Raw genomic sequence first — 26,002 nt, forward strand, 5'->3', positions numbered from 1 at the left:
ATCTTTTTCCTTTTTCACAAGCTGCTCTTTTAGATTGATGGACAACTGGTCTACTCTCTCGGCAATGGTGTTTCTGCTCAGACTCACATTTAAAAAGAGTTGCCTTTTTTCTGGGCAAACTTCGTCACAAACTTTAATCATGCAGTTTTTGATGAAATCCCCCTCCGTAAATGGCAGGCTGATTTAGCGATCTCTTCTGCTAAAAATAAAACTGGCCTTGACAGCAGCCTGGCCTTGTGATTTGGCTTTTTTGAACAGAGCCTGTCGAGATTTGAGGCCTCGTTTAATTCCTCTGCCTTTTGTAGCCTTTGTTCCATGTCCATATTCTTGTTTTTGTCCGCGTGTTTCGTTTCATAATGTCGTCTCAGATTATACTCTTTCAGTACCGCCACACTTTCTCCACACAGAAGACACACAGGTTTTCAGCTACCTCCGTGAACAAATACTCCGACTCCACCTTGTTTTAGAAACCCCCGGTTCTCAGTGTCCACCTTCCGTTTTGCCATTTTTGATGGGTATCTGAGTTAATTTTACTGTGATGCTGACAACTGCTGTGCCAATAAATATTGAAATGAAGCAGCCTACTGCTCGGAGAAACCGTTGCATTGTGGGAAATGTAGTAGAAACTGAAGATCATCCCAGACATGGCCAACGGGCCTTGACTCTGACATAATCTAGAGTATCAGCATTTGTGGGTTCGATTACAGGCTCAAAGTGGCCAGAACAAAAAGATGAAACTTGCAATTTTTGTTCTGAAATTTAGGCTATTCCATGCGAGAAATTGCCACAAAGAGATTTCAGATGAGACTCCCTTCACAAACAAATAACAGAATAAAAAGAGTGGGAGGGGGCCCGCTGCACAACTGTGCAAGAGGACAAGTACATTAGAGGTGTCTTGTTTAATAAAACAGACACCTCATAAGTCCTCAACTGGCAGCTTCAGTGAAGAGGCGACTCAGGAGGGCTGGCCTTCTAGGCAGAGTGCCTCTGTCCAGAGTCTGTGTTCTTTTGCCCATTTTAATAAAAATATTATTGACCAGTCTGAGATATTGCTTTTTCTTTGCAACTCTGCCTAGAGGCCAGCATCTCAGAGTCACCTCTTCACTGTTGACATTGAGACTGGTGTTTTGCGGGTACAATTTAAAATGATAAACTTGGATTAGCTAACTGATAGCCACCTCCAGACACAAATGAGAGGTACAGCTCACCTGACCATTTTACTTGCCCTAGCAGAGCTTGTTAGGCTGTTTTCATGTTATCCAGAGCATTGGTGACTAATTGTGCTGCTGGCAACAGTTGAGTTACTTTTTGTTGAGCGTCTTTAAATTTGTCAGTTATTCTGTGAATTTACCAGCTACGCCTATCAACAGCCGTTGCAGTGACATCATGAACATTGTATTGAAATAGTAACTTGCATAGTGGAGTCTTTTGTTTAGACATGTAGCTAGATAGCTAAACAATCAACCATAATCCCAACTCATAAAGTTACTACCCTGCAAGAATCTGCATGTAACTAACAAACCAGGTTCAGTGTTTGCTAGCTAACATTAGGCTAGCAATGCAAATAGCTCTGAAATATAGATAATATTACTACACAGATCATACACGTAATGTTAGCTAGTGAGACAGCCAGCTAAAGTGAACTAGCTAGCTAAAAGTACTTTAAAGTGAAATGATAATGACTTTCTGACAAAATTAGAAACATGTAATATCTGAAAATGTAGCTAGCTAGACTATCTTATACTTGGATGGACACTTCTCTGTCGCAGATGCCATGGTTGCCCTTAGTTTGAAGATGTAATCTGAAAGACGTGTTTTTATTTAACAGGCTTTCCTCTGTGTTTCTCTTTTCGACTCCCTCTGCATATTTGAAAGTCAAACGCAATCATTTCTCCATCTCCCAGTTATCATACTCTAATTCCACCAGACATTCCACTGATTTCAAAACTCGGTTCTCCAGAGTGAGAACACTTTTTGCAGTTCTACTATGTGATATATTTAAAAAAAATCTGTGTTAGAAAGGGGATTACCTACACATACTGACCAGCTCATATTATAGACAGAAGCGTGCTACAAGCGGGCAACCAAACCTATCTCTGGACATGTCCAACCCACCCATTATCTCAGTCAGTCATGGCTAGCGGAAAGTTCTGACTTTCCATGGCTAAACCAACTAGGCTCAGAACTTAACAATTGTATTCGTATTTATTGATGGCATACAAGTTTGTAATTAAGGCACATGAACGTTCCCATGTTCCAGAAGGCATTTCTGCAAAAAACATATCTTTTACATTCAATGGTTCTCCTGTGAAGTAGTGACTACACATATGCATAGTTTCCTGAAACGAGTCACAAATATAATACTAGTATTTTTTTAAATAAATCAGATGTCCACATAAGCTTATGTCTAATGAGTCAATATCCGGCCATACCATGTATGATATCTGGAGGGAATCCACAAATGATTTGTGCATGTAAGAAAAATATGGATTTCACATTGTCAAATTATTGAGCATGTGCTGGAAACTCAGAAATGCACCAGAAAATGTGCTTTCAAAATGTGCTTTCAAGATCCGGATATGGACCTCAGCCCAGAGAAGTTTCACAAATCATTTTGTTTGGGGAAAATCCAACGATGCACATCCCTGAGTACCACTCTTCATATTTTCAATCATGGTGGTAACTGCATAGTGTTATGGGTATGCTTGTCATCAGCAATAATAATTAGCCTAACATGACAGTCGCCTAAATTATTCTTCAAAATAACCCCACCTTCTTCAGCTGGAGCTCAGGCTTAGTGGTTCTCAATTTGAACCCTCAATCATATTTTGTAAAGAAGAGTGACAGTGTGTTTTTGCACAATATCTTAATTCAATTGGGTCTAAATATTGTATGACATATCTGCTGATATATCTGGTAGCCTAAGTTTAAACTGATACAATTACCTAGATGACAAAGAACAGGCCTATACACGCAAATATACATTTACATTTTGGTAATTTAGCAGACGATCTTATTCTGACTACAGCTCAGCGTTCAACACCATATTGCTGACCCTGGGACTAAACACCTCCATCTGCAACTGGATCCTGGACTTCCTGACGGGCCGCACCCAGGTGGTAAGGGTAGGTAAACAACAAAACTGCCATGCTGATACTGAAAACACCTAGGCCCCTCAGGGGTGCATGCTTAGTCCCCTCCTGTACTCCCTGTTTCCACATGACTGCGTAGCCAAGCACCATCGTTAAGTTTTCTGACAATACAACAGTGGTAGGCCTGTTCACCGGTAACAATGAAACAGTCTATAGCGAGGAGGTCAAAGACCAAAACTGGCCAATGCCAAGAACACAATAACACCTATGTTATGTCTTTAATGAAGAGAAATAACGATACATGAAATAACTTAAATAATACAAAACAACAAATGGAACGTGAAACCTAATTACAGCCTATCTGGTGAACACTACACAGAGACAGGAACAATCACCCACGAAATACAAAGTGAAACCCAGGCTACCTAAATACGGTTCCCAATCAGAGACAACGAGAATCACCTGACTCTGATTGAGAACCGCCTCAGGCAGCCAAGCCTATGCAACACCCCTACTCAGCCGCAATCCCAATAACAACAAAACCCCAATACGAAATACCACAAAATAAACCCATGTCACACCCTGGCCAGACCAAATATATAACGAAACACAAAACACTATGACCAAGGCGTGACACTAGCCATGATTAGGCTACTATTCATCTCAGTTTGGATTCAAAAAGATTAGGAGATTTGAGGTTTTCATGATTTAAGGTTTTCTTTCAAAAAATCTCTACTGACTTTCACAAAAGATTGTACTGCATGTACCTTGTATTCAATAGGACAAATGTTATTTTGCTTGGGTGTGGCATTCGTCAATCGTTGAGCTAACACATTTTGATATTTCACAAGGACTGCCACGTCTTTGGAAATAAACCCCTCATACCTATTTATTTCTGAGTTCCAGAGTTAATGTCACATTCTGACCTTCGTTATTTTGTTATGTCGTTGTTTTAGTATGGTCAGGGCGTGAGTTGGGTGGCTAGTCTATGTTCGTTTTTCTATGTTGTGGTTTTGTGTTTGGCCTGGTATGGTTCTCAATCAGAGGCAGGTGTCGTTCATTGCCTCAGATTGAGAATCATACTTAGGTAGCCTTTTCCCACATGTGTTTTGTGGGTGATTGTTTTCTGTTATGTGTCTGTCACCTTACAGAACCGATTTGTTTCGTTCTCTTTTGTTATTTTGTTTAGTGTTCTCTGTTTTATAAATATAATGATGAACACTTACCACGCTGCTCTTTGGTCCTCACTTCATTCCAACAACGAGCGTTACAGTTAAATTCCTTTATCAAATCAAATGTATTTATATAGCCCTTCTTACATCACCTGATATATCAATGTGATGTACAGAAACCCAGGCTAAAACCGCAAAACAGTGAAGCAATGCAGGTGTAGAAACACGGTGGCTCAAAAAAACTCCCTAGAAAGGCCAAAACCTAGGAAGAAATCTAGAGAGGAACCAGGCTATGAGGGGTGGCCAGTCATCTTCTGGCTGTGCCGGGTGGAGATTATAACAGAACATGGCCAAGATGTTCAAATGTTCATGAATGACCAGCATGGTCAAATAATATTAATCACAGTGGTTTTTGAGGGTACAACAGGTCAGCATCTCAGGAGAAAATGTCAGCAGGCTTTTCATACCCGATCATTCAGAGTATCTCTACCGCTCCTGCTGTCTCTAGAGAGTTGAAAACAGCAGGTCTGGGACAGGTAGCATGTCCTGTGAACAGGTCAGGGTTCCATAGAACAGAACAGAACGGAATAGAATATAATAGAATAGGCAGAACAGTTGAAACTGGAGCAGCAGCACGGCCAGGTGGACTGGGGACAGCAAGGAGTCATCAGTCCGGGTAGTCCGGAAGCATGGTCCTAGGGCTCAGGTCCTCAGAGAGAGAGAAGGGAAGAGAGAGCGAATTGGAGAGAGCATACTTAAATTCACACAGGACATCGGATAAGACAGGAGAAATAGTCCAGATATAACAGACTGACTCCAGCCCCCGACACATGAACTACTGCAGCATAAGTGCTGGAGGCTGAGGCAGGAGGGGTCAGGAGACACTGTAGGCCTAACTCCTAGGTCCTGCTTAACCTCACACAGCTTTCACTCAACTCAATCCTGCCAGCAACATCATTCCATGCTGTTGCGTCAGACATGACTACTCCTACTGACTTGAGATAGTTGTATATGTTTGATTTGGAGCTACGGTCTGTGTAAATACAACTGCGCCAGGAAAATGTATGTAGAATTATGCAACATTGATTCCTTGCACGTCATGGTACAGTGTACTGTGTGCTGTAGACCAACAATGCATTTGGATTTTAGTGCACAGTTCATGTGTTTCTAAGAGAGAGCTTTCCTGATTTTGCACAGTGTAGACAAGGCTGTTCGTAGGCTATTGGTTGACCAAATGGTAGTGGGCTCTATACTCATTTGCTTACCGTGTAATGTTTAGAGGCTTGGAGGGTAGGGTTATTGCATTTATACCCCTAAACTATTTGTTTAGATTTTTACATCTGCACCCTGTCTGACTGATCATTATAGCCTAGCCTACTACATGCACAGTACTTTTGCGCAACACATAAGTGTCTTGATACATGTGTAGCGTGGCATATGTGAGTGCTCTACTGCTAACGCTCAAGCCCCTTAAGTGCAGGGAGTAGAGCACGTGCCGAGTTGCATTTGCTAACCAGAGGAACACAAGACCTTGGCTTAATTTGAGAAAAGGAGACGGTTTTTAAAGAAAAAAGGTCTGTGAATGTGCATGCATGGGTGAGGGATGGACAGAGGGTGGGGGGGGGCAGAGAGAGAGAGGGATGGACATTAACCTAATCAGACCATCCATTCTGACCAGTATTGTCCTAAGACTGAACACAGTAGGCTACCTTGTGAGATGTCATAGCCTACAGATCCCAATTGAAAATGTAATAAGGCCCGTACAGTTATTAAGCAGATAGAGAAAAATAATGTAGCTTATTTCATTTTAAGTTGTTATTCTTTTGATACATCACAGCTCTCTTCTCTGTAGTGTGGGGAATATGGAAAAGCGTGTCGGGAGGCTGTGGGGCAGAGTAGACATTAAGATAGTGCCAGTTAGTCACTATAAGCTTCTTAAATGCACACATAGTTGTGCTGGGAGGAGTGAGGGCTTCCCTGATTTTGGGAGGAGTCAACATCTGAGTTCTTAGAATGTCCATTGGCCTACCTCTCAACTTTAAAAAAAAATAAGAAGCTGACAACTGTCTGGAAATGGGTAGTTGATGATACTGAGTCTGTTGCTGCAAGTTTTTGATCTCTCATTATCACATTGCATGATGCTCTCTCTGTCTAATGCCTCGATGTTTGGTAATATTACGAATATCAATCTTACATTGTACAGGAGCAAAAACAACTGTAGCCTAGGCTATTAGTCAGTATGCTACTGAATAGCATGCAAAGAGTCAGCAGATCTTCATTTCAGTCATTCAGTTGAAGTTTCAGCACAGTGGAAATGTAGTCTAACCCTAGTTTTCAGATCTCATAGCCCCATATTCATTCAAATATGATTTATTATTCCACTAACCCAGTTTAAGTTCCAAAAACCCTCTTTGCATTTTTTCTCTAATGTAGTTGATACATTGAGTTTGTTTTCTTGTTTTCCTCGACATGACTAAAGGGAAAAAACATGAAATGTTTTTCAATCCAACCCATTTCTTTCAGGTTTGGTGCTGAAGTGTGGAAAAGGGTGATAGTAATCACTGAAGCTAAATAATGACCGTCCACGAGCCAAAAGACAAGTGAGTAGCAGCCTCCTTTATGTGTTCAATGTGTATGGTGACATCTTCACATTTTGACAATGCGCCCTCAGATACAGTATCAAGTTTCTGTGACACACTTCGTTACTTCTTTGCACCAAATGGTAATGTAACTGCTATGTTAGCCTTTGGATTGGAAGTGTGTTACGAGTTCCCCTAAGGGAGTTAACTCTTCAGGGACTGTGGTTAGCGGGCCCACTATGAGGTCAGTCAGACGTCCAGTGTTCCCCCAGAGGTTGCACATAGTCCTGCAGAAAGGACTAGAATTTGCTTAATTGAATCCCCCACATGTTGTATCATAACAGTCAAGTAATTACCATTCTACCTTTATCATTTCTGTGGACCTACATAATATGGTATCTTTTGTCAAATTACAAATAACGTCAGTAACCCTAGTTTCCTCTACTCTGTCATCCAACAGAAACAATGGCGTGTGGCTGATCTTTTTCATGCTGGGCTTAGGAACCCTCCTGCCATGGAACTTCTTTATGACAGCCACCATGGTAGAGCACACAATATTTGTTTAATCATCTACCTTAAGATTGTGAATAATTAAAGAATATATTTCAATGATACAATGCCAGAGCTTTTAGTGAAATGTCTGTATCAATTTCTAAATATGTCTCAAGTCTTACTTTTCAGATCTTCTTGATAGCCAATGATTATTAACAGAAGTACTGATAACCCCTAATCTACTCATTATAATAATTAATGATGGTTTTAAATTAAACAGCATTTTATAGCATGCTCAATGTGCTTCACATAATTGTATATTTTATACATTATTGTATTTCTTCCACTAAAGATGTATAGCACCCACAAGGGTGATGCATGGTAGACATGTTGTGCCAGAACTATCACCACACATCAACAATTAACACAAATTAAGTGGCTGTCCTCTGTCTGTACAGTATTTTAGCAGCCGTCTCAGAGACCACTCCCAAATGGGCACCAACCTGTCAGGCAATGGGACCGGGGCAGAAGGAAACAACCGTAGCCTTTTGGAGGCCAAGTTCAATAACGTAATGACACTTTGTGCCATGGTGCCTTTACTGGCCTTCACCTGTCTCAACTCAGTCCTGCATCAAAGGTTTGTCCACCACCCCAACCACATATTTCCTAATGCATTAAATCACTACTCCAAAAGTTACATCTTGAAGATGCACTACAGCTATCTTTTAACTTTTCCTGTTGAAAAACAATATATCAAGTATAAATGCAGTCATGTACACACACAAGGGCGAGATGGGTCCCGTTATGTCTGGCGAAAACCAAACACTGCATTCCACAGTAAGAACCTCATACCAACAGTCAAGCATGGTGGTGGGAGTGTGATGGAGTGGGTATGCTTTGCTGCCTTAGTACCTGGACGACTTGCCTTAATAGAAGGAACCATGAATTCTGCTCTGTATCAGAGAATTCTTCAGGAGAATGTCAGGCCATCTGTCTGTCAGGTGAAGCTGAAGCGTAGTTTCGGTCGTGCAGCAAAACACACAATCAAGTCTACGTGAACATTGCTAAAAATAAAAAAATGTGAAGTTTTGGCCCACTCATTGGCTAGAATGGTCCCACCTGATCTCTCCTCCTCCCACCTGCCTTCCATCTTTGAGGACATGTATTTCCATTGTTAAAGCAGTCACTAGAAGTATCTTGCAAATATAATAGACAATCTTTGACTGGAGTAGGACTTTAATCTTTTACTGGACATCTAATATGATAATGTGTGCATATATTGAGCAGGCATGTTTAGATTTCCTTTGGGGTTCAACTTAGACAATTGTACCCTTTTTACACTATCTTGCCGACCCAAGCTGCACTGTACTAGAGCAGATATATTATTTTCACATTGTCCTTTCTAGCACGATTCCAGCAACTACAGTGGATGCGTAGCCAGGCCATTGCATTTCAGCTTGGCCCTGCCTAGTACACTGTGAAAAGTGTACTAGGCAGGAGAAACACTCGTAATAAGCATAAGATTGACCTCAGATATTTCTCTTCAACTCTCTAACTCACAGGATTCCTCAGAAGTTTCGGATCATGGGCAGCCTGGCAGTGATTTTGGTGGTGTTTCTTCTGACAGCAATTTTGGTTAAAATAGAGATGGCACCCCTCCCCTTTTTCACGTTGACCATGATCAAGATTGTCATCATAAACTGTGAGTTTTTGCAGCCTTTCTAGTGTCCCTTTTTTGCCTCCTTCCTCCCTCTTTTTAACGTGTCAAATCTTTCCCCCTTCAATCCTCTGAGTTGTCCTGAAAGTAGAACTAGTCCTCAGCACCCTCAATGTAGTATGTCTTTATTTAAGATTTTACATTTAGTTCATTATAGCAGTTGCTCTTATCAAGGGTGATTTACAGTCAGTGCATTCAACTAAGGTAGATAGAACAATCACATATCACAGTCATTGCAAAGAATAACATTCCTCACTAAAGCATCTATCAGTAAAATCAGTGCTTGTAAGATAAGACAAGTGTTAGTGCCAGAATGACAAGTAAGGTATTCGTTTTAGGGGGGAATTCACAATGCAGAAGGTTGGTGGCACCTTAATTGGGGAAAATGGGCTCGTGGTAATGGCTGGAGTGGAATAGGTGGGATTTGTCTTGGAATATTCTAATCAAGTGAGAGAGACTTTGTCACTTCTTCAAACAATCATCTTTATTCAATATCGATTCATTATTGCAATAGTGAGCCTGGTCGACCCCACACCCTTGAGTGTTGGACCTAGTAACCTAACCTTTACACAAATGCAGAATACTATTTTTAGCTGACACAAAAAATGCTTAATCATGATTGGATCCACACATGCCATGCAGATTGGGGCATCATACGCCACTCTGGGTTCATCCTGTCGTTATCTGCACGTGGGTTGTTGTCTTAACCCCACCCTGATTTAGTTTCCCAGATGCAAGGATGATTTTAAGACAATGAGGGATTGTTCTACTCCTTAGCTATCTCTAGTAAAACACATTATAGTCTATGTAATGCATTCTTTAACTAATTTGTCAGCTCAAGCCAAGTGTTTTCTTTCCAATTTCTCTCTAGTATTATTCTGACATTTCACATTCTTAAAATAAAGTGGTGATCCTAACTGACCTAAGATAGGGAATTTTTACTAGGATTAAATGTCAGGAATTCTGAAATACTGAGATTTAATGTATTTGACTAAGGTGTATGTAAACTTCCGACTTCAACTACCGTTCAAAAGTTTTAGAACGCCTACTCATTCAAGGGTGTTTCTTTATTTTTACTATTTTGTAGAATAATAATGAAGACATCAAAACTATGAAATAACACATACAGAATTATGTAGTAAACAAAAAAGTGCCTCGATGATAGCTTTGCACACTCAACCAGCTTCATGAAATGTATTTCAATTAACAGGTGTGCTTTCTTAAAAATTCATTTGTGGAATTTCTTTCCTCCTTAATGCATTAGAGCCAATCAGTTGTGTTGTGACAAGGTAAGCGGGTATACATAAGATAGCCCTATTTGGTAAAAGACCATATTATGGCAAGAACAGTTAAAATAAGCAAAGAGAAAATACAGTCCATCATTAATTTAAGACATGAAGATCAGTCAATACGGAAAATTTCAAGAACTTTGAAAGTTACTTCATGTGCAGTCGCAAATTAAATCTAATGTTATTGGTCACTTATACATTGTTAGCAGATTTTAATGCGACTGTAGCAACATTCTTGTGCTTCTAGTTCTGACAGTGCAGTAATATCTAACAAGTAATATAACAAATTCACGACGACTACCTTATACTCACAATGTAAGGGGATGTAATAAGAATATGTACATATAAATATATGGATGTGCGATGGCCGTGTGGCATTGGCAAGATGCAATAGATGGTATAAAATGCAGTATATACATATGAGATGAGTAATGTAGGATATGTAAACATTATTAAAGTGCCATAATTCAAAGTAATACCTTTAAGAAATCAATTTATTAATGTGGCCAGTGATTTGAGTCTGTATGTTGGTAGCAGGCTCTCTATTTTAGTGATGTCTGTTTAACAGTCATAGGTAGAATCATAGGTAGAATCTGTTTTTCAGTCTACTGACCTCACCTTCTGGATGATAGTGGGGTGAACAGGCTGTGGCTCGGGTGGTTGTTGTCCTTGATGATCTTTTTGGCCTACCTGTGACATCGGGTGCTGTAGGTGTCCTGGAGGGCAGGTAGTTTGCCCCCGGTGATGTGTTGTGCAGACTGCACTACCCTCTGGAGAGCCTTGTGGTTGAGGGCGGTGCAGTTGCCATACCAGGCGGTGATACAGTCTGAAAGGATGGTCTCGAATGTGAGGGTTTTAGGTGACAAGCCAAATTTCTTCAGCCTCCTGAGGCAAGTCAGTTAAGAACAAATTCTTATTTACAATGACAGCCTACCAGGGAACACTGGGTTAACTGCCTTGTTCATGGCCAGAACAACAGATTTTTACCTTGTCAGCTCAGGGATTCGATCGGTAAGCAAATTGGAGTGGGTCTAGGGTATCAGGTAGGGTGGAGGTGATATGATCCTTGACTAGTCTCTCAAAGCACTTCATGATGACAGTCATTTCGTTCAGTTACCTTAGCTTTCTTGCGAACAGGAACAATGGAGACCACAGACTGGGTTAGGGATTGATTGAATATGTCAGGAAACACACCAGCCAGCTGGTCTGCACATGCTCTGAGGATGCGGCTAGGAATGCAAGGGTTAACACGTTTAAATGTTTTACTCATGTTGGTCCTCAGTCTTTGGTAGCGGGCTGTGTCGGTGGCACTGGTTTGTCCTATAGGCCACATACGTCTCATGTTTGAGCCGTTGAATTGCGACTCTACTTTGTCTCTATACTGTCGCTTTGCATGTTTGATTGCCTTGCGGGGTGAATAACACTGTTTGTATTCAGTCATGTTTCCAGTTGCCTTGCCATGATTAAATGTGGTGGTTCGCGCTTTCAGTTATTTACCATAATTTCTATAAGGCACAACATAATCTGAAACACAATCAAGAAAAACTGAAAATGCATCCAACAAGTTTGTAGAGTCACAGGTTTGATGTAGTCATTGTGTGCTAGGAATATGGAAACCAAATACAAAAATGTTGACTACTTTAATACACTATAAGTGAATTTGTTCAAATACTTATGACAAATACTTCCATTTCTAAATGGCAAAACAGATGTGTATGATAATACCCTCAAATTAAAGGTGACAGACATTCTGTACTGTTGCCCCATTAAACATTTGATCTCAAATCCAAAATACTAGAGAACACAACCAAATTAAAAGTTTTTGCTTCACTGGCCAAATAAATATGTTGAGTAATATATGAGCAGTAAATGGGGCAGATTGGGATCACTTAATGAGTAGTCATTAATTCATCAAGCGATAATTCCTTGCTGTATGACTGGACTCTGGTCATAATTATGACTGTTTTTTTTTACAACCTCTTCAGCCTTTGGAGCTATCCTGCAGGGCAGTCTGTTTGGCATGGCAGGCCAGCTGCCTACCAAATACACCACACCCATCATGAGTGGGCAAGGCCTGGCGGGAACTTTCGCTGCCTTCTCCATGATCTGTGCTATCTCAAGTAAGTCTGAGAGATGATACAGGGGTTGGGGGCAACAGTGACATTCCAAAGTCAACTCTCTCTCTCACTCTCTCACTCTCTCTCTCTCCTTCCCCAGGTGGCTCGGAGATAAATGACGCTGCTTTTGGATACTTCATCACAGCCTGTGTGGTGATCTTATTGGCCATAATATCCTATGTGGTCCTCCCTAAACTGGTAATAACTCAACTCTGGATTTTATGTTATTACATCAATATGGCTGAAAAAGTGCTTAGGAGAGTTTACTCAATGATAATAAGTAATGCAAATAATGCTTTCGGGCAATTTACCGTAATAGTTACCAAACTTTGCAACTGCACAGTGTTTACTGTAAATTTATTTTTGTAGAATGCTCTGTATACATTGTTAAAAGTAGTCCTTGTGCATAGAGTTGTATGGTTTGTTATACTATGAAATCAATGGGTTTTTTTTGGTATACATTTTAAGGTGAAAAATGGTTACCCTTTCGCAACTTATTGATTTTCCAGTGTTGTTAAAGGACCAAAATGCATAATACCTCCATTTGATCCATTCCAGTTGATCTCCTCCGTTTAACTACCATCCCCACTGTGAGATAATTTGTCGTTCTGAACCTTACTTTAGGAGTTCTACCAATATTACAAGACCCAAAGTGGAAACAGAATTAGTGATGAGGAGAACAAGCTGGATCTACTCAAGAAAGGTAAAACGACAGCCATTTCTGTTTCTTAGATTTGTGAAAATATTAAATGTAGAAATAAGACAAAGACTCGAAATTGAGCTCGGGTGCATCCTGTTTCCTTTGATCATCAATGAGATGTTTCTACAACTTGATTGAAGTGCACCTGTGGTACATTAAATTGATTGGGCATGATTTGGAAAGGCACACACCTGTCTATATAAGGTTTCATTGTTGACAGTGCATGTCAGAGCAAAAACCAAGCCATGAGCTCAAAGGAATTGTTCTTAGAGCTCCGAGACAGGATTGTGTCGTACCACAGATCTGAAGAAGGGTGCAAAATCATTTCTTGCACTCTTTGATTATCCCCAAGAACACAGTAGCCTCCATCATTCTTAAGTGGAAGAAATCTGGAGCCACTAAGACTTGTCCTAGAGCTGGCCGCCCGGCCAAACTGAGCAAAGAGAAGGGCCTTGGTCAGGAGGTGGCCAAGAATGCAATGGTCAGTCTGACAGAGCTCCAGAGTTCCTCTGTGGAGATGGAAGAACCTTCCAGATAGACAGCCATCTCTGCAGCACTCCACCAATCAGCCCTTTATGGTAGTGCCCAGACGGAAGCCAGTCCTCAGTAAAAGGCACATGACAGCCCGCTTAAAGTTTGCCAAAATACACCTGAAGGACTCTCAGACCATGAGAAACAAGTTTCTCCGGTCTGATGAAACCAAGATTGAACTCTTTGGCCAGAATGCGAAGCGTCACATCTGGAGGAAACCTGGCACCATCCCTACGGTGAAACATGGTAGTGGCAGCATCATGCTTTGAGGATGTTTTTCAATGGCAGGGACTGGGAGACTAGTCAGGACCAGGGGAAAGATGAACTGAACAAAGTACAGAGAGCTCCTTGATGATGACCTGATCCAGATCGCTCAGGACCTCAGACTGGGGCGAAGGTTCACCTTCCAACAGGACAACACCCCTAAGCACACAGCCAAGACAACACAGAGGTGGCTTCAGGACAAGTCTTTGAAGGTCCTTAAATGGCCCAGCCAGAGCCCGGAATTGAACATCTCTGGACATACCTGAAAATAGCTGTGCAGCAATGCTCCCCATCCAACCTGACAGAGCTTGAGAGCATCTGCAGAGACGAATGGGAGTACCTCCCCAAAAACAGGAGTGCCAAGCTTGTGGCGTCATACCCAAGAAGATGCATGGCTGTAATCGCTGCCAAAGGTGCTTCAACAAAGTACCGAGTAAAGGGTCTGAATACTTACAGTATATAAATGTCAAATTTCAGTTTTTATGTTTTATAAATTAGCAACATTTTCTAAAAAGTGTTTTTGCTTTGCAATGTGGAGTATTGTGTATAGATTGATGAGAGGAAAAAACAGTTCAATCAATTTTAGAAAAAGGCTGTAATGTAACAAAATGTGGAAAAAGTCAAGGCTCTGAATACTTTGAATAAACTATGTTAAAACGTACCTCTTGAATTGTTCTGACATTAGAAGCTAGTAGCCTAGTCAAGGATGCATCATGCAATATTTCAACACTACAATTGTGAAAGACCAAGTGGAACAAAAGCAACCTTGAATTTGGAGGTTTAAAATATCCCTCCGGTGGCCAAGACCTATTTTCAGAAATGATATTGTTTGGTGGACATACAGTCTAAGATCTTTGATAGGCTGATGTGGAATTTGTTAGAGGAAATAATCACCGGACAGGACAGCTGGTCAGGTTAGGGCTAAATGTGCCAGGCTATCTTATGGGAACAGCTATCAATTCATGTAGCATTGGATCACATGCAACTGGCTGATGCACATTTTGAGACAAAGCAAAAAAATGTACTTAGAAAAAGTTTCATGTTTGCAAGTATGGCCCCAATCACGCTGTACTCCTGTTTGTTTTATTGAAAACAAACACTCTATAGCCTCAAAACATGGTTAAAACTGTAATGTTAATATCATGGATTGTTATTCCTTGCATCCATAGCTCTGTCTATGAATTTGAAAGTGGTTACATTTCTCCAGCCCCATCCCTCAGCTGTTTACTGAAACAGTGGAGGGGGTCTCTGCTTTGCTATTGTTTGAACTGCAGATTGCCCCTTTAATGGATTGCCTTGTTCCTTAACCTCTCAGAAAATGCAGCAGAGACTAAACCAGTTTTCAAAAAGGAGAAGAGGAGCAAAACGTGTCCATGTTGACCATCTTCAAGAAGGTAAATTAAGGGCTGGATTCAATCTATATTGTTGAAGTTCAACTTTATTGAATGATTGAAATGTAAAGGCAATGTTCCTCATGAAATAGTACCCGCAAAACACCAGTCTCAACGTCAACAGTAAAGAGGCGACTCCGGGATGCTGGCCTTCTAGGCAGAGTTACAAAGAAAAGCCATATCTCAGACTAGCCAATAAAAAGAAAACATCGGCAAAGAACACAGACACATGGACAGAGAAACTCTGCCTAGAAGGCCAGTTTTATTGCTTTTTTAATCAGCAATGTTTCATTGGAACACAGGAGTGATGGTTGCTGATAATGGGCTTCTGTACGCCTATGTAGATATTACATTAACAAAATCTGCAGTTTCCAGCTACAATAGTCATTTACAACATTAACAATGTCTACATTGAATTTCTGATCAATTTGATGTTATTTTAATGGATGAAAAGTGTCTTTATTACATATCTTTTATTAAGTCTTTATTCATGTAAATAATCAGATTTATTGAATTCAAACCCCTTGACTTTTTCCGCATTTTGTTATGTTACAGCCTTATTCTAAAATTGATTAGATTGTTTTTTTCAATCAACACAATACCCCATATTGACAAAAGAAAAACAGGTTTTTAGAACTTTTCGCAAAAGAATATAATATCACATTTACATAACTATTTAGACCCTTTACTAGGTACTTTGTTGAAGCACCTTTGGCAGTGATTACAGCCTTGAGTCTACTTGGGAATAACGCTACAAGCTTGACACACATGTATTTGGGGAGTTTCTACCATTCTTCTCTGCGGATCCTCTCAAGCTCTGTCGGGTTGGATTGGGAGTGTCGATGCACAGCTATTTTCAGGTCTCTCCAGAGATATTCGATCGGGTTCAAGTCTGGGCTCTGGCTGGGCCACTCAAGGACATTCAGAGACTTGTCACAAGCCACTCCTGCATTGTCTTGGCTGTGTGCTTAGGGTCGCTGCCCTGTTGGAAGGGGAACCTTCGCCCCAGTCTGAGGTCTGTAGCAGGGTTTCATTAAGCCACTCCTCAGTAAAAGGCACATGACAGTCCACTTGGAGTTTGCCAAAAGGCACCTAAAGGACTCTCTGACCATGAGAAACAATATTCTCTGGTCTGATGAAACCGATCCTGACTAGTCTCCCATTCCCTGCCGCTGAAAAGCATCCCCACAGCATGCATCACTATAGGGATGATGCCAGGTTTCTTCCAGACAGGACGCTTGGCATTCAGGCCAAAGAGTTCAATCTCGGTTTCATCAGACCAGAGAATCTTTTTTCTCCATGGTCTGAGAGTTCTTTAGGTGCTTTTTGTGAAACTCCAATCAAGCTGTCATGTGCCTATTACTGAGGAGTGGCTTCCTCTAGACACTCTACCATAAAGGCCTGATTGGTGGAGTGCTGCAGAGATGGTTGTCCTTCTGGCATGTTCTCCCATCTCCACAGAGGAACTATGGAGCTCTTTCAGAGTGACCATCGGGTTCTTGGTTGTTGACCAAGGCCCTTCTCCCCCTATTGCTCAGTTTGGCCGGGCAGCCAGCTCTAGGAAGAGTCTTGGTGGTTCCAAACTTCTTCCATTTAAGAAAGATTGAGGCTACTGTGTCCTTGGGACCTTCAATGCTGCAGACTTTTTTGGCACCCTTCCCCAGATCTGTGCCTTGACACAATTCTGTCTCTGAGCTCTACGGACAATTACTTCGACCTCATGGCTTGGTTTTTGCTCTGACATGCACTGTCAACTGTGGGACTTTATATATACAGGTGTGTGCCTTTCCAAATCATGTCCATTTAATCTATTTTACCACAGGTGAACCCCAATCAAGTTGTAGAAACAACTCAAGGATGATAAACGGAAACAGTATGCATCTGATCTCCATTTTGAGTCTTATAGCAATAGATCTGAATACTTAGGTAAATAAGGTATTTCTGTTTTTTATATTTAATACATATACAAACATTTCTAAAAACCTGTTTTCGCTTCATCATTATGGTGTATTGTGTGTAGATTGCTGAGGATTTTTTATTTTATTTAATCCATTTCAGAATAAGGCTGTAATGTAACAAAATGTTAACGGGTCTGAATACTTTCCAAAGGCACTGTATATATTAAAGGGAACTTAATTGAATATAACATGCTTTTAAAATTCAGTATTGGTACACAGTTTCGACTTACAAAATCAAGGGGACTCATTTCGTGAAACGGCCCAATTATTTTTTAAATTACAGTTTGTTAAGCTCTTTAACATGTCGAATGACCAGTCACTTTCACAGCAAATTAGTTTTGGAGTTTAAAAAAAAAAAGTATTTCAATTCACTTTATGAATTGGAAAATCACGAAAACCAAGCCACTCTTTATATAACTCCTTAAAATGGATTAACTTGCCATTTTACCAAGACTACGAAAGTAGATCCATAAACCAAAGAGCACCTTCAATCACACTGTTGATGTTCTCCAGGAACTAGATTCTGCAGCGGGCTGATTTTTATCTTGAGCAGATAGTCGGGGTGCCGGAACATACTTACAAATAATTTGTAGACTGGAACTTGACCACAAGAAGCACAAACAGACATAATGTTAGACTAAAGCATAATAGTTTCAAACCTTGCTCACATTTGTACACGATCACGTCGTGTCTCTCTATTATGTGTGGGAATAATTGGGGGCAGATTTCTTTAACAAAAATGACTTCTTTTTTTTGTCTTTTACCTCCAAAAATTAAAATTCCACTCAAAATTATTATAATTTATGTATATCTTTTCCTCAGAAAACTTGGTGGGCCAAATATACCATCGGCAAGTTAGGGAACCTTATTCTACAGCTGATCCACATACAGCTCTCAATCTTTCTCCGGGGTTGAATTAACTGAGGGATGCAAGCACAATAGTGCTTGACAGGGGTACAGTTGAAGTCGAAAGTTTACATACACTTAGATTGTCATTAAAACTCGTTTTTCAACCACTCCACAAATTTCTTGTTAACAGACTATAGTTTTGGTAAGTCGGTTAGGACATCTACTTTGTGCACGACACAAGTAATTTTTCCAACAATTGTTTACCGACAGATTATTTCTGCTTTAGAAGCTTATGATAGGCTAATTGACATCATTTGAGTCAATTGAAGGTGTAACTGTGGATGTATTTCAAGGCCTACCTTCAAACTCAGGGCCTCTTTGCTTGACATCATGGGAAAATCCTCAGACCTCAGAAAAAAAACATTGTAGACCTCCACAAGTCTGGTTCATCCAAACACCTGATGGTACCATGTTCATCTGTACAAAAAATAGTACGCAAGTATAAACACCATGGGACCATGCAGCTGTCATACCACTCAGAAAGGTTCTGTCTCCTGGAGATTAATGTAATTTGGTGCGAAAAGTGCAAATCAATCCCAGAACAACAGCAAAGGACCTTGTGAAGATGCTGGAGGAAACGGGTACAAAAGTAGCTATATCCACAGTAAAACAAGTCCTATAATCGACATTACATGAAAGGCCACTCAGCAAGGAAGAAGACACTGCTCCAAAACCGCCATTAAAAAGCCAGACTACGGTTTGCAACTGCACATGGGGACCAAGATTGTAGTTTTTGGAGAAATATCCTTTGGCCTGATGAAACAAAAATAGAACTGTTTGGCCATAATGACCATCATTATGTTTGGAGGAAAAATGGGGAAGCTAGCAAACCGAAGAACACCATACCAACTGTGAAGCACGGGGGTGGCAGCATCATGTTGTGGGGGTGCATTGCTGCAGGAGGGTCTGGTGCACTTCACAAAATAGATGACATCATGAGGGAGAAAAATTCACAAAATAGATATATTGACATCTCATCAGTCAGGAAGTTAAAAAACAAATTAACAATGACCCCAAACCTGAATCAGTTACACTCAGCTTTGTCAGGTGGAATGGGCCTACAAACCTTCACACCATTGGAATGAATTCACCCTTGTGGAAGGCTACCTGAAATGTTTGACCCAAGTTAAATCATTTTAAAGGCAATGCTACCAAATAGTAATTGAGTGTACGTAAACTTCTGACCCACTGGGAATGTGATGAAAGAAATAAAAGCTTAAATAAATGATTCCCTCTACTATAATTCTGACATTTCACATTCTTAAAATAAAGTGGTGATCCTTTCTGACCTAAGACATGGAATTTTTACTATGATTAAATGTCAGGAATTGTGAAAAACTGAGTTTAAATGCATTTGATTAAGGTGTATGTTAAATTCTGTCTTCAACTGTATATCCGCAGGGGAAGAGTTGTCTGTGGTGCCCTCAGCTGGTCTAATGTGCTATCTTCTTAAGCTCTGATCCATTTACTCCAGATCTGGGTCCTGGCTCTCTCTGTGTGTTTTGCCTTCACCATCACCATCGGCACCTTCCCGGCAGTCACTGTGGATGTGAAGTCTACCATCGCTGATGGAGGCACCTGGGGTGTGTGTGGGTGAGGGTGGGTGGGTGTGGTACATGTATGCGTGTATCTATCTATGATAAGAGCACGGTTTATGAGTCCATATTAGAGTATATGACTTGTCATTTTGCCAGCACTTACAACATGATCATATTCAGTCATTCACAACCAATGAAACACAAATGAACAGACGTGGTCTCTTATTGTACATTGCTCTCTCGTCTCAGAGCTGTACTTCATCCCTGTGTGTTGTTTCCTGCTCTTCAACCTCAGCGACTGGGTTGGGAGAAGCCTTACTGCTGTGTGTATGTGGGTAAGTCACCAAAACAAAACACTTGTAAATAGAGTGAAAGAAATTGGTCGGTTTTAACGGAAAGGCCTGAAACTAACTGATTCGTATTCAGGTTTTCATATTGTGAACTAAGGATTCCAGTTTACAGGTCTGGATTACATTTAGCTCTCCACACACAATTCCGTGATAATGTCCTAGAAGCCCTGGTTTGGAGGATAGCCTATATGTGACCCAACAACTTTATGTTAGATTAAGTCAAATATTGCGATTTAGCTTTTTGGATTTGTTGTTGTTGTACAGAATCAGATATTCAAAATGATATGTCATATACACTATAGATGGAGGAAGCAAGGGACAGTTATGCTGCTTTGAATGTTGATAAACCTGTAAAACCAGGAGACAAATAGGAGAAAATGCCCTTGAAAGATTTTGTAGAGATGTTCATACCTGTTATAGAGCTCACCCTTGTTTGCACCCATTTAGCATCGTTCTCACCCTCTTAAGCCTTAGCCACGCTCATCTCTTTATATCAGCATAGCATTTTCCTCCAGAAAGTGCTCTCTACTTAAACTTTTGCCCACTGAGCTTTGTCGATAGCACCGGCTACATTCAGGGCAGCAATGTTTTTGAGAGCAGTAAGCAACACTTTTGCAGTTGTCCATAGATATATCGTTCCAAAAATCGGTGGTAGCAAAGATGATCTAAATAATGGGGAAGCACTCATTCTGTTATAGACAGTAGCATGTGACATAACGGACCAATAAGGACTCATCTCTCGACATGTCCAACCCCTCAATTGTTTTTCAAATGGTCCTACAGTGTAGTAGGAACCTGTGTTCCCTGGATCCTGTAACCAGACACGGGTGTTAGGCCCGAGATGAAGTCGAGGGCCAGCAAACCTTGCCAATAAATTCCACGGCTTCAAAGCTATTATCACTTTTATACAACGGTTACCAACATATTAAAATAATTATGAACATATAATATTTTCATTAAAAATGTTGTTTATTCATATTACTTCCACGAAGATATAGGCCAGAGGTTGCTCCCCATGCCCACTGGTAGTTCGTTCGATTTGCATTGTTGCCAGCTATGCCGACTGGTCATTCGTTTGAATGACATCATTGCCAGCCAATCCGACTGGTCGTTAGTTTGATTAGAAGGTTGCTACGTCAAACAATAATGTTTTCTATGGAGGCTCTTCCCGTTTGTTAGCTCGCGAACTAAACAGCTAACACAATCACTTCAACTTGAAGCGGGAAAAACCGCAAACTAGCTGCATTTGGTTTTGTTTTACCTGTTTTTTTGTAAATGAAAAGGAATCTCCGCACACTGAGGATGAATGCACAATTTTCAATATATTTAGGCTGAGTTTTCAGTCGTCAAACCTTCATCAGAGCATATACAAACACACTGACAGAGGCCACATATAGACAATATAAACTCTCAAATAAGTCACACTTTTTCTGAGATAATTTATTACTGATGTGCATCCTGGTGTTTGTTGTACACGGGTGTTGCTCATCACATCTGATTGCATTAACGCACGTTGCCTATATGTGGCCAGTCATTGTGTGTTTTTGTATCCTCTGATGAAAGTCCGACGACCCAAAGCTAAGCCGAAATACCTAGGATAAGAAACACTATTTAATAACAGGTGCAGACATATTTCTGAAAATGTGAGGACAATCAGAATTGTGACAATATCAGGACAGGACCCATGGTCATTAGTATAGAAGGGGCTAGACTAACGTACTATTCATCAGTTGCTTACTGCCCCACCTCCACAAAAAAAAAAATCCCTTGAAGATATATATATATGATTTTACGAACAAAATCTGTGATGTTGAAGAATCAGAACAATAAAGGTTACCCATAAGCCTTTACTGACGTGGTAAATTTACCATCTGAGATAGAAATACAGGTCAACACTGAACTACCCTGAATTTCAGATAAATAAATAAATAGATATAAATAACTACCTTATCTTGTGGTGACCGGCTTAAAACATACACAGCAGCAATGTTTTATTGAACATGCACTTGAGTGCTTTTCATTGAATGTGAATGTGGTGTGACTGGCATCCCTCTACTTGCAGCCTGGGAAGGACAGCAAACTGGTGCCCATTCTTCTGGTGGCCCGTGTGATCTTCGTTCCGCTCTTCATGCTGTGCAATGTTCAGCCCCGCTACAACCTGCCTATCTTCTTTGAACACGACGCCTGGTTCATCGTCTTCATGATAGTCTTTGCCTTTTCCAATGGATACCTGGCCAGCCTTTGCATGTGCTTTGGGCCCAAGTAAGACCTCTTGCCTGGGCACAAACCCAAATAGATCAACTTTCAAGGTACCGGGCAACATTTTACTCTGACAATGACTCACGCTGTGAGCAAACTAACCATTTGCTAACTAAAATTTGACATAGATGTGATTAGTAACAATACAACTTTTCTTTAACAGGGAAATCCCATTGAGACCTAGGCCTATTTTGAAAGTACACAAATTATACAAAATATACAAACACAACGTAATAAAAACATAATATTTACAATCAATTTAAGAAAAGCAATCACATTCCTCAACAAGGATCAGGTAGCCTAGCGGTTAGAGCGGTAACCGAAAGGTCGCTGGTTTGAATACCCAAGCCGACAAGGTCAAAAATATGTCGATATTCCTTTGAGCAAGGCACTCAACCCTTATTTGCTCCAAGGGTGCTGTATTACTATGGCTGACCCTGTAAAACAACACATTTCACTCCACCTATCTGGTGTATGTGACAATAAAATATCTTACTAAATTGAACTGCCCTAGAGGTAACGGAGCACCAGGGTGCAGAGGTCTGCAGATCATTCCATACACAGGGTGCAAAATAACTGAATGCTAATTTCCCCAGTTCTGTAGAGATCAACGGGACCTTTGGAGTTAGCCCTGTGATCAGGTCTGGTGACTCGTATAATTGAACAGTGAAGTATGGTGGACGTTTGTGCAAGAAGACTATATAAACAAAAAGAGAGCAGTGTATCGATCTACAAGACGGCCAGCTTACTTTCTGCAATAGGATGCAATGATGTGTACTGAACCTGTCACCTGTAATAAAGTGAAGTGTGGTGTGGTAAACTGAATTTAATGGTTTCAGTGTAGTGGCACCTGCAGTCGTATAAATGGTGTCACTGTAGTCTAGCATTTGCAGGAAAGTTGACTGAATGATCTGCTTTCTGCTGTTCAGAAAGAGGCATTATCTATTTCTAAAGAAGAAGCCCATTTTTATTCTCAACTTTATTCTCAACTCATCGATATGCTTTTTAAAAGATTAATTTTTGTCAATCCAGATGCCCATATATTTATAAGCAGGGACACGATCAATGTGGGCACCATAAACCAATTTCCAGTCACCTGATCCAGGACAATTTCAGACAACCTTTTTGAATGTGTAAAGATCGGTCGACAGTGTCGAACGCTTTAGACAAGTCAATGAATAGAGCAGCACACTGTTTCTTCCTATCCAAACAATTTACTCCATCATTTACAACCAGTGATGCTGCCGAGAAGGTGCTATGCCCTGGTCTGAAGCCCGACTGATGCACATTTAAAATAGATTTTGAAGTAAAGAAAGATCTTGGCTGAGCATTTAGTCAAGGATTCAAACATTTTAGCTAGGCAAATAAAGTTTAGAAATAGGGTGATAATTATTAAAGTCACAATGTCTGTTAGAAGGACGAGGCATAACACACATAGTAAACGCAAAGCAATTCTGTCCTACCAAGCAAAAAGGCATTAACTTTCTCATAGTGTGGAACTGAGAAAAATGGCTTTCATTTAGTTTTTGGAACTCCTGTCTATTTAAAATGTTATGGTTAGTTTACTCACGTTGCAAGGGTCATTACGAGAGAAAAATGTCTCTCAGGTTGACAGAAATGAGGTTGCACCTAAAATCTTACCACACCTGATCGGCTGTCATTCTCTCTCTCCACAGAAAAGTTGCTGCTCATGAAGCGGAGACAGCTGGAGCCATTATGGCCTTCTTCTTGTCCCTGGGTTTGGCTCTGGGAGCGTCCCTCTCTTTCCTCTTCAGAGGCCTGGTCTAAAATGGCGCCCTGTAGAGAACATGACCCCAAAACCCCAAAGTGACCTATAAAACTTGCATTGTAACAAATTGAAATGTATTTGTCTCTTTTTTAAACAAACCATACTGATTCACCTCGAATCTGGTCTTCCAAAGAACGGAAGGTGGTAAGCAGCTCAAGACCAGGATTCAATCCGATAGCACTATGTTGGCTATGCGCTATTTAAAGGTCATTTTCTGATTGTACCGACATATACAGCGTTTACCGTGAATGCGGTCTCCGTGAACACAGGAACATTACCTTTAACAGCCGGTAGTGTGAGGATTCTTTTGTTTGAAAGCTACCAAACTAACCAAAATTGAATTAAGTAGAGCATTTGTGAAATTAGGCATCTACAGGTTCCTACTGGGAGATCACACGCAATTCAGTGCTCCCCTTCTGATTCTGTAGTATTCCAATTTTAATTCTTATTTAGCCATGAATCCTTATGAAGCCATGGGGTGGCAGGGAGCCTAGTGGTTAGAGCATTGGACTAGTAACCGAAACGTTGCAAGATTGAATCCCCGAGCTGGCAAGGTAAAAATCTGTAATTCTGCCCCTGAACAAGGGAGTTAACTCACTGTTCCTAGGCCCTCATTGAAAATAAGAATTTGTTCTTAACTGACTTGCCTAGTTAAATAAAGGTGATTTAAAAAAAAAAAATTGCTCAATACAAAGCAAACACAATTTATGGCTATATTAACTGTCATTTATTGGCAAATATATTTAATCAGTATGAGTGCAATATACAGTGTAATCAAATCAAATCCAATTTTATTTGTCACATACACATGGTTAGCAGATGTTAATGAGAGTGTAGCGAAATGCTTGTGCCTCTAGTTCCGACAATGCAGTAATAACCAACGAGTAATCTAACCTAACAATTCCACAACTACTACCATATATACACAAGTGTAAATGGATAAAGAATATGTACATACAGATATATGAATGAGTGATGGTACAGAACGGCATAGGCAAGATGCAGTAGATGGTATCGAGTACAGTATATATATGAGATGAGTAATGTAGGGTATGTAAACAAAGTGGCATAGTTTAAAGTGGCTAATGATACATGTATTACATAAAGATGCAGTGGATGATATAGAGTACAGTATATACATATACATATGAGATGAGTAATGTAGAGTATGTAAACATTATATTATATATATTAAGTAGCATTGTAGCATTAATCATGAATAACACAATCCCTACAAGAAAGTGATGTGCAGTGAGATCGACTCAGCGAGATAACATTGCAACGAGCCGCGCGGCAGATATTGAGATGAGCATTAATCTGCCTGTGGGAGGACCTATAGGAGGACGGGCTCATTGTAATGGCTGGAATGGAATAGATGGGAGTCAAACATGTGGCTGGATACCGTTTCATCCCATCCTACTATAGCTCCTCTCACAGCCTTCTCTGGTATCTGTGCATGTGCATGGGGGCACATCACGCTGCCACAATGGGACCAAAACAGCTGCGGGGTCAAAACAAAATCATCTTAGCCTTGTCCATCAACACTCTTCGTTGTTGTGTAAATGTACCTGTATAGAGTTTACTTTGGGCATGCAACGTCATCTCACTGAGTCTACCTTTAGTCATGTGCCCTAACGAGCTGACAAAAACATGGACAAAGCCAAATCAGCTCCAGGCCATGGTCATTTTGACAGCCTCCATTTTTGTTAAGAAATTACACAAAGAGCTTTGTTACAATGACTGTCGTTGCAAACTGCCATATCGCCATGATTTTTTAAAACGTTGCTTACGGTAGTGTATTGTTAATGTCTTAATGGAGTGTCACAAAAACAGTATGGTTTTACTTTCAATTATG

The 26,002-nt window shown here is 40.5% G+C and overlaps 2 protein-coding genes across 18 annotated transcripts in view; both read left to right on the top strand.

The window, feature by feature from the left end:
* The window catches only part of LOC118389060 (equilibrative nucleoside transporter 1-like), an 87,067-nt gene that overhangs the window by 11,227 nt on the left and 49,838 nt on the right, over nucleotides 1–26,002 (top strand). For 3 of the 16 annotated variants that reach the window (XM_052527366.1, XM_052527379.1, XM_052527378.1), the window contains exons 2-3: nucleotides 3,029–3,125; nucleotides 6,788–6,864. The exons of 3 other annotated variants lie outside the window; for them this stretch is intronic. In XM_052527366.1, the coding sequence (XP_052383326.1) occupies nucleotides 6,839–6,864 (26 nt within the window). In that variant the 5' untranslated portion in view covers nucleotides 3,029–3,125; nucleotides 6,788–6,838. Of the gene's footprint in view, nucleotides 1–3,007; nucleotides 3,126–6,787; nucleotides 6,865–7,303; nucleotides 7,386–7,793; nucleotides 7,973–8,897; nucleotides 9,038–12,326; nucleotides 12,462–12,558; nucleotides 12,657–13,082; nucleotides 13,162–26,002 lie in introns of all 16 variants that reach the window. 10 more of the 16 variants (XM_052527372.1, XM_052527381.1, XM_052527380.1 and 7 more) reach the window with 6 other exon arrangements.
* Nucleotides 15,269–24,214, top strand: LOC118382022 (equilibrative nucleoside transporter 1-like). Of its 2 annotated transcripts, none has more exons than XM_052527391.1 (5): nucleotides 15,269–15,347; nucleotides 19,686–19,794; nucleotides 19,999–20,084; nucleotides 22,162–22,408; nucleotides 24,035–24,214. In XM_052527391.1, the coding sequence occupies exons 1-4, from the start codon at nucleotides 15,327–15,329 to the stop codon at nucleotides 22,363–22,365; spliced, it is 420 nt and encodes a 139-aa protein (XP_052383351.1). In that variant the 5' UTR covers nucleotides 15,269–15,326; the 3' UTR covers nucleotides 22,366–22,408; nucleotides 24,035–24,214. The 2 variants fall into 2 exon arrangements, with proteins under 2 accessions (XP_052383351.1, XP_052383350.1); XM_052527390.1 differs by having other exon boundaries at nucleotides 22,162–22,361.

The sequence above is a fragment of the Oncorhynchus keta genome, chromosome 10 (assembly GCF_023373465.1).
Source record: "Oncorhynchus keta strain PuntledgeMale-10-30-2019 chromosome 10, Oket_V2, whole genome shotgun sequence".
Taxonomy (NCBI): domain Eukaryota; kingdom Metazoa; phylum Chordata; class Actinopteri; order Salmoniformes; family Salmonidae; genus Oncorhynchus; species Oncorhynchus keta.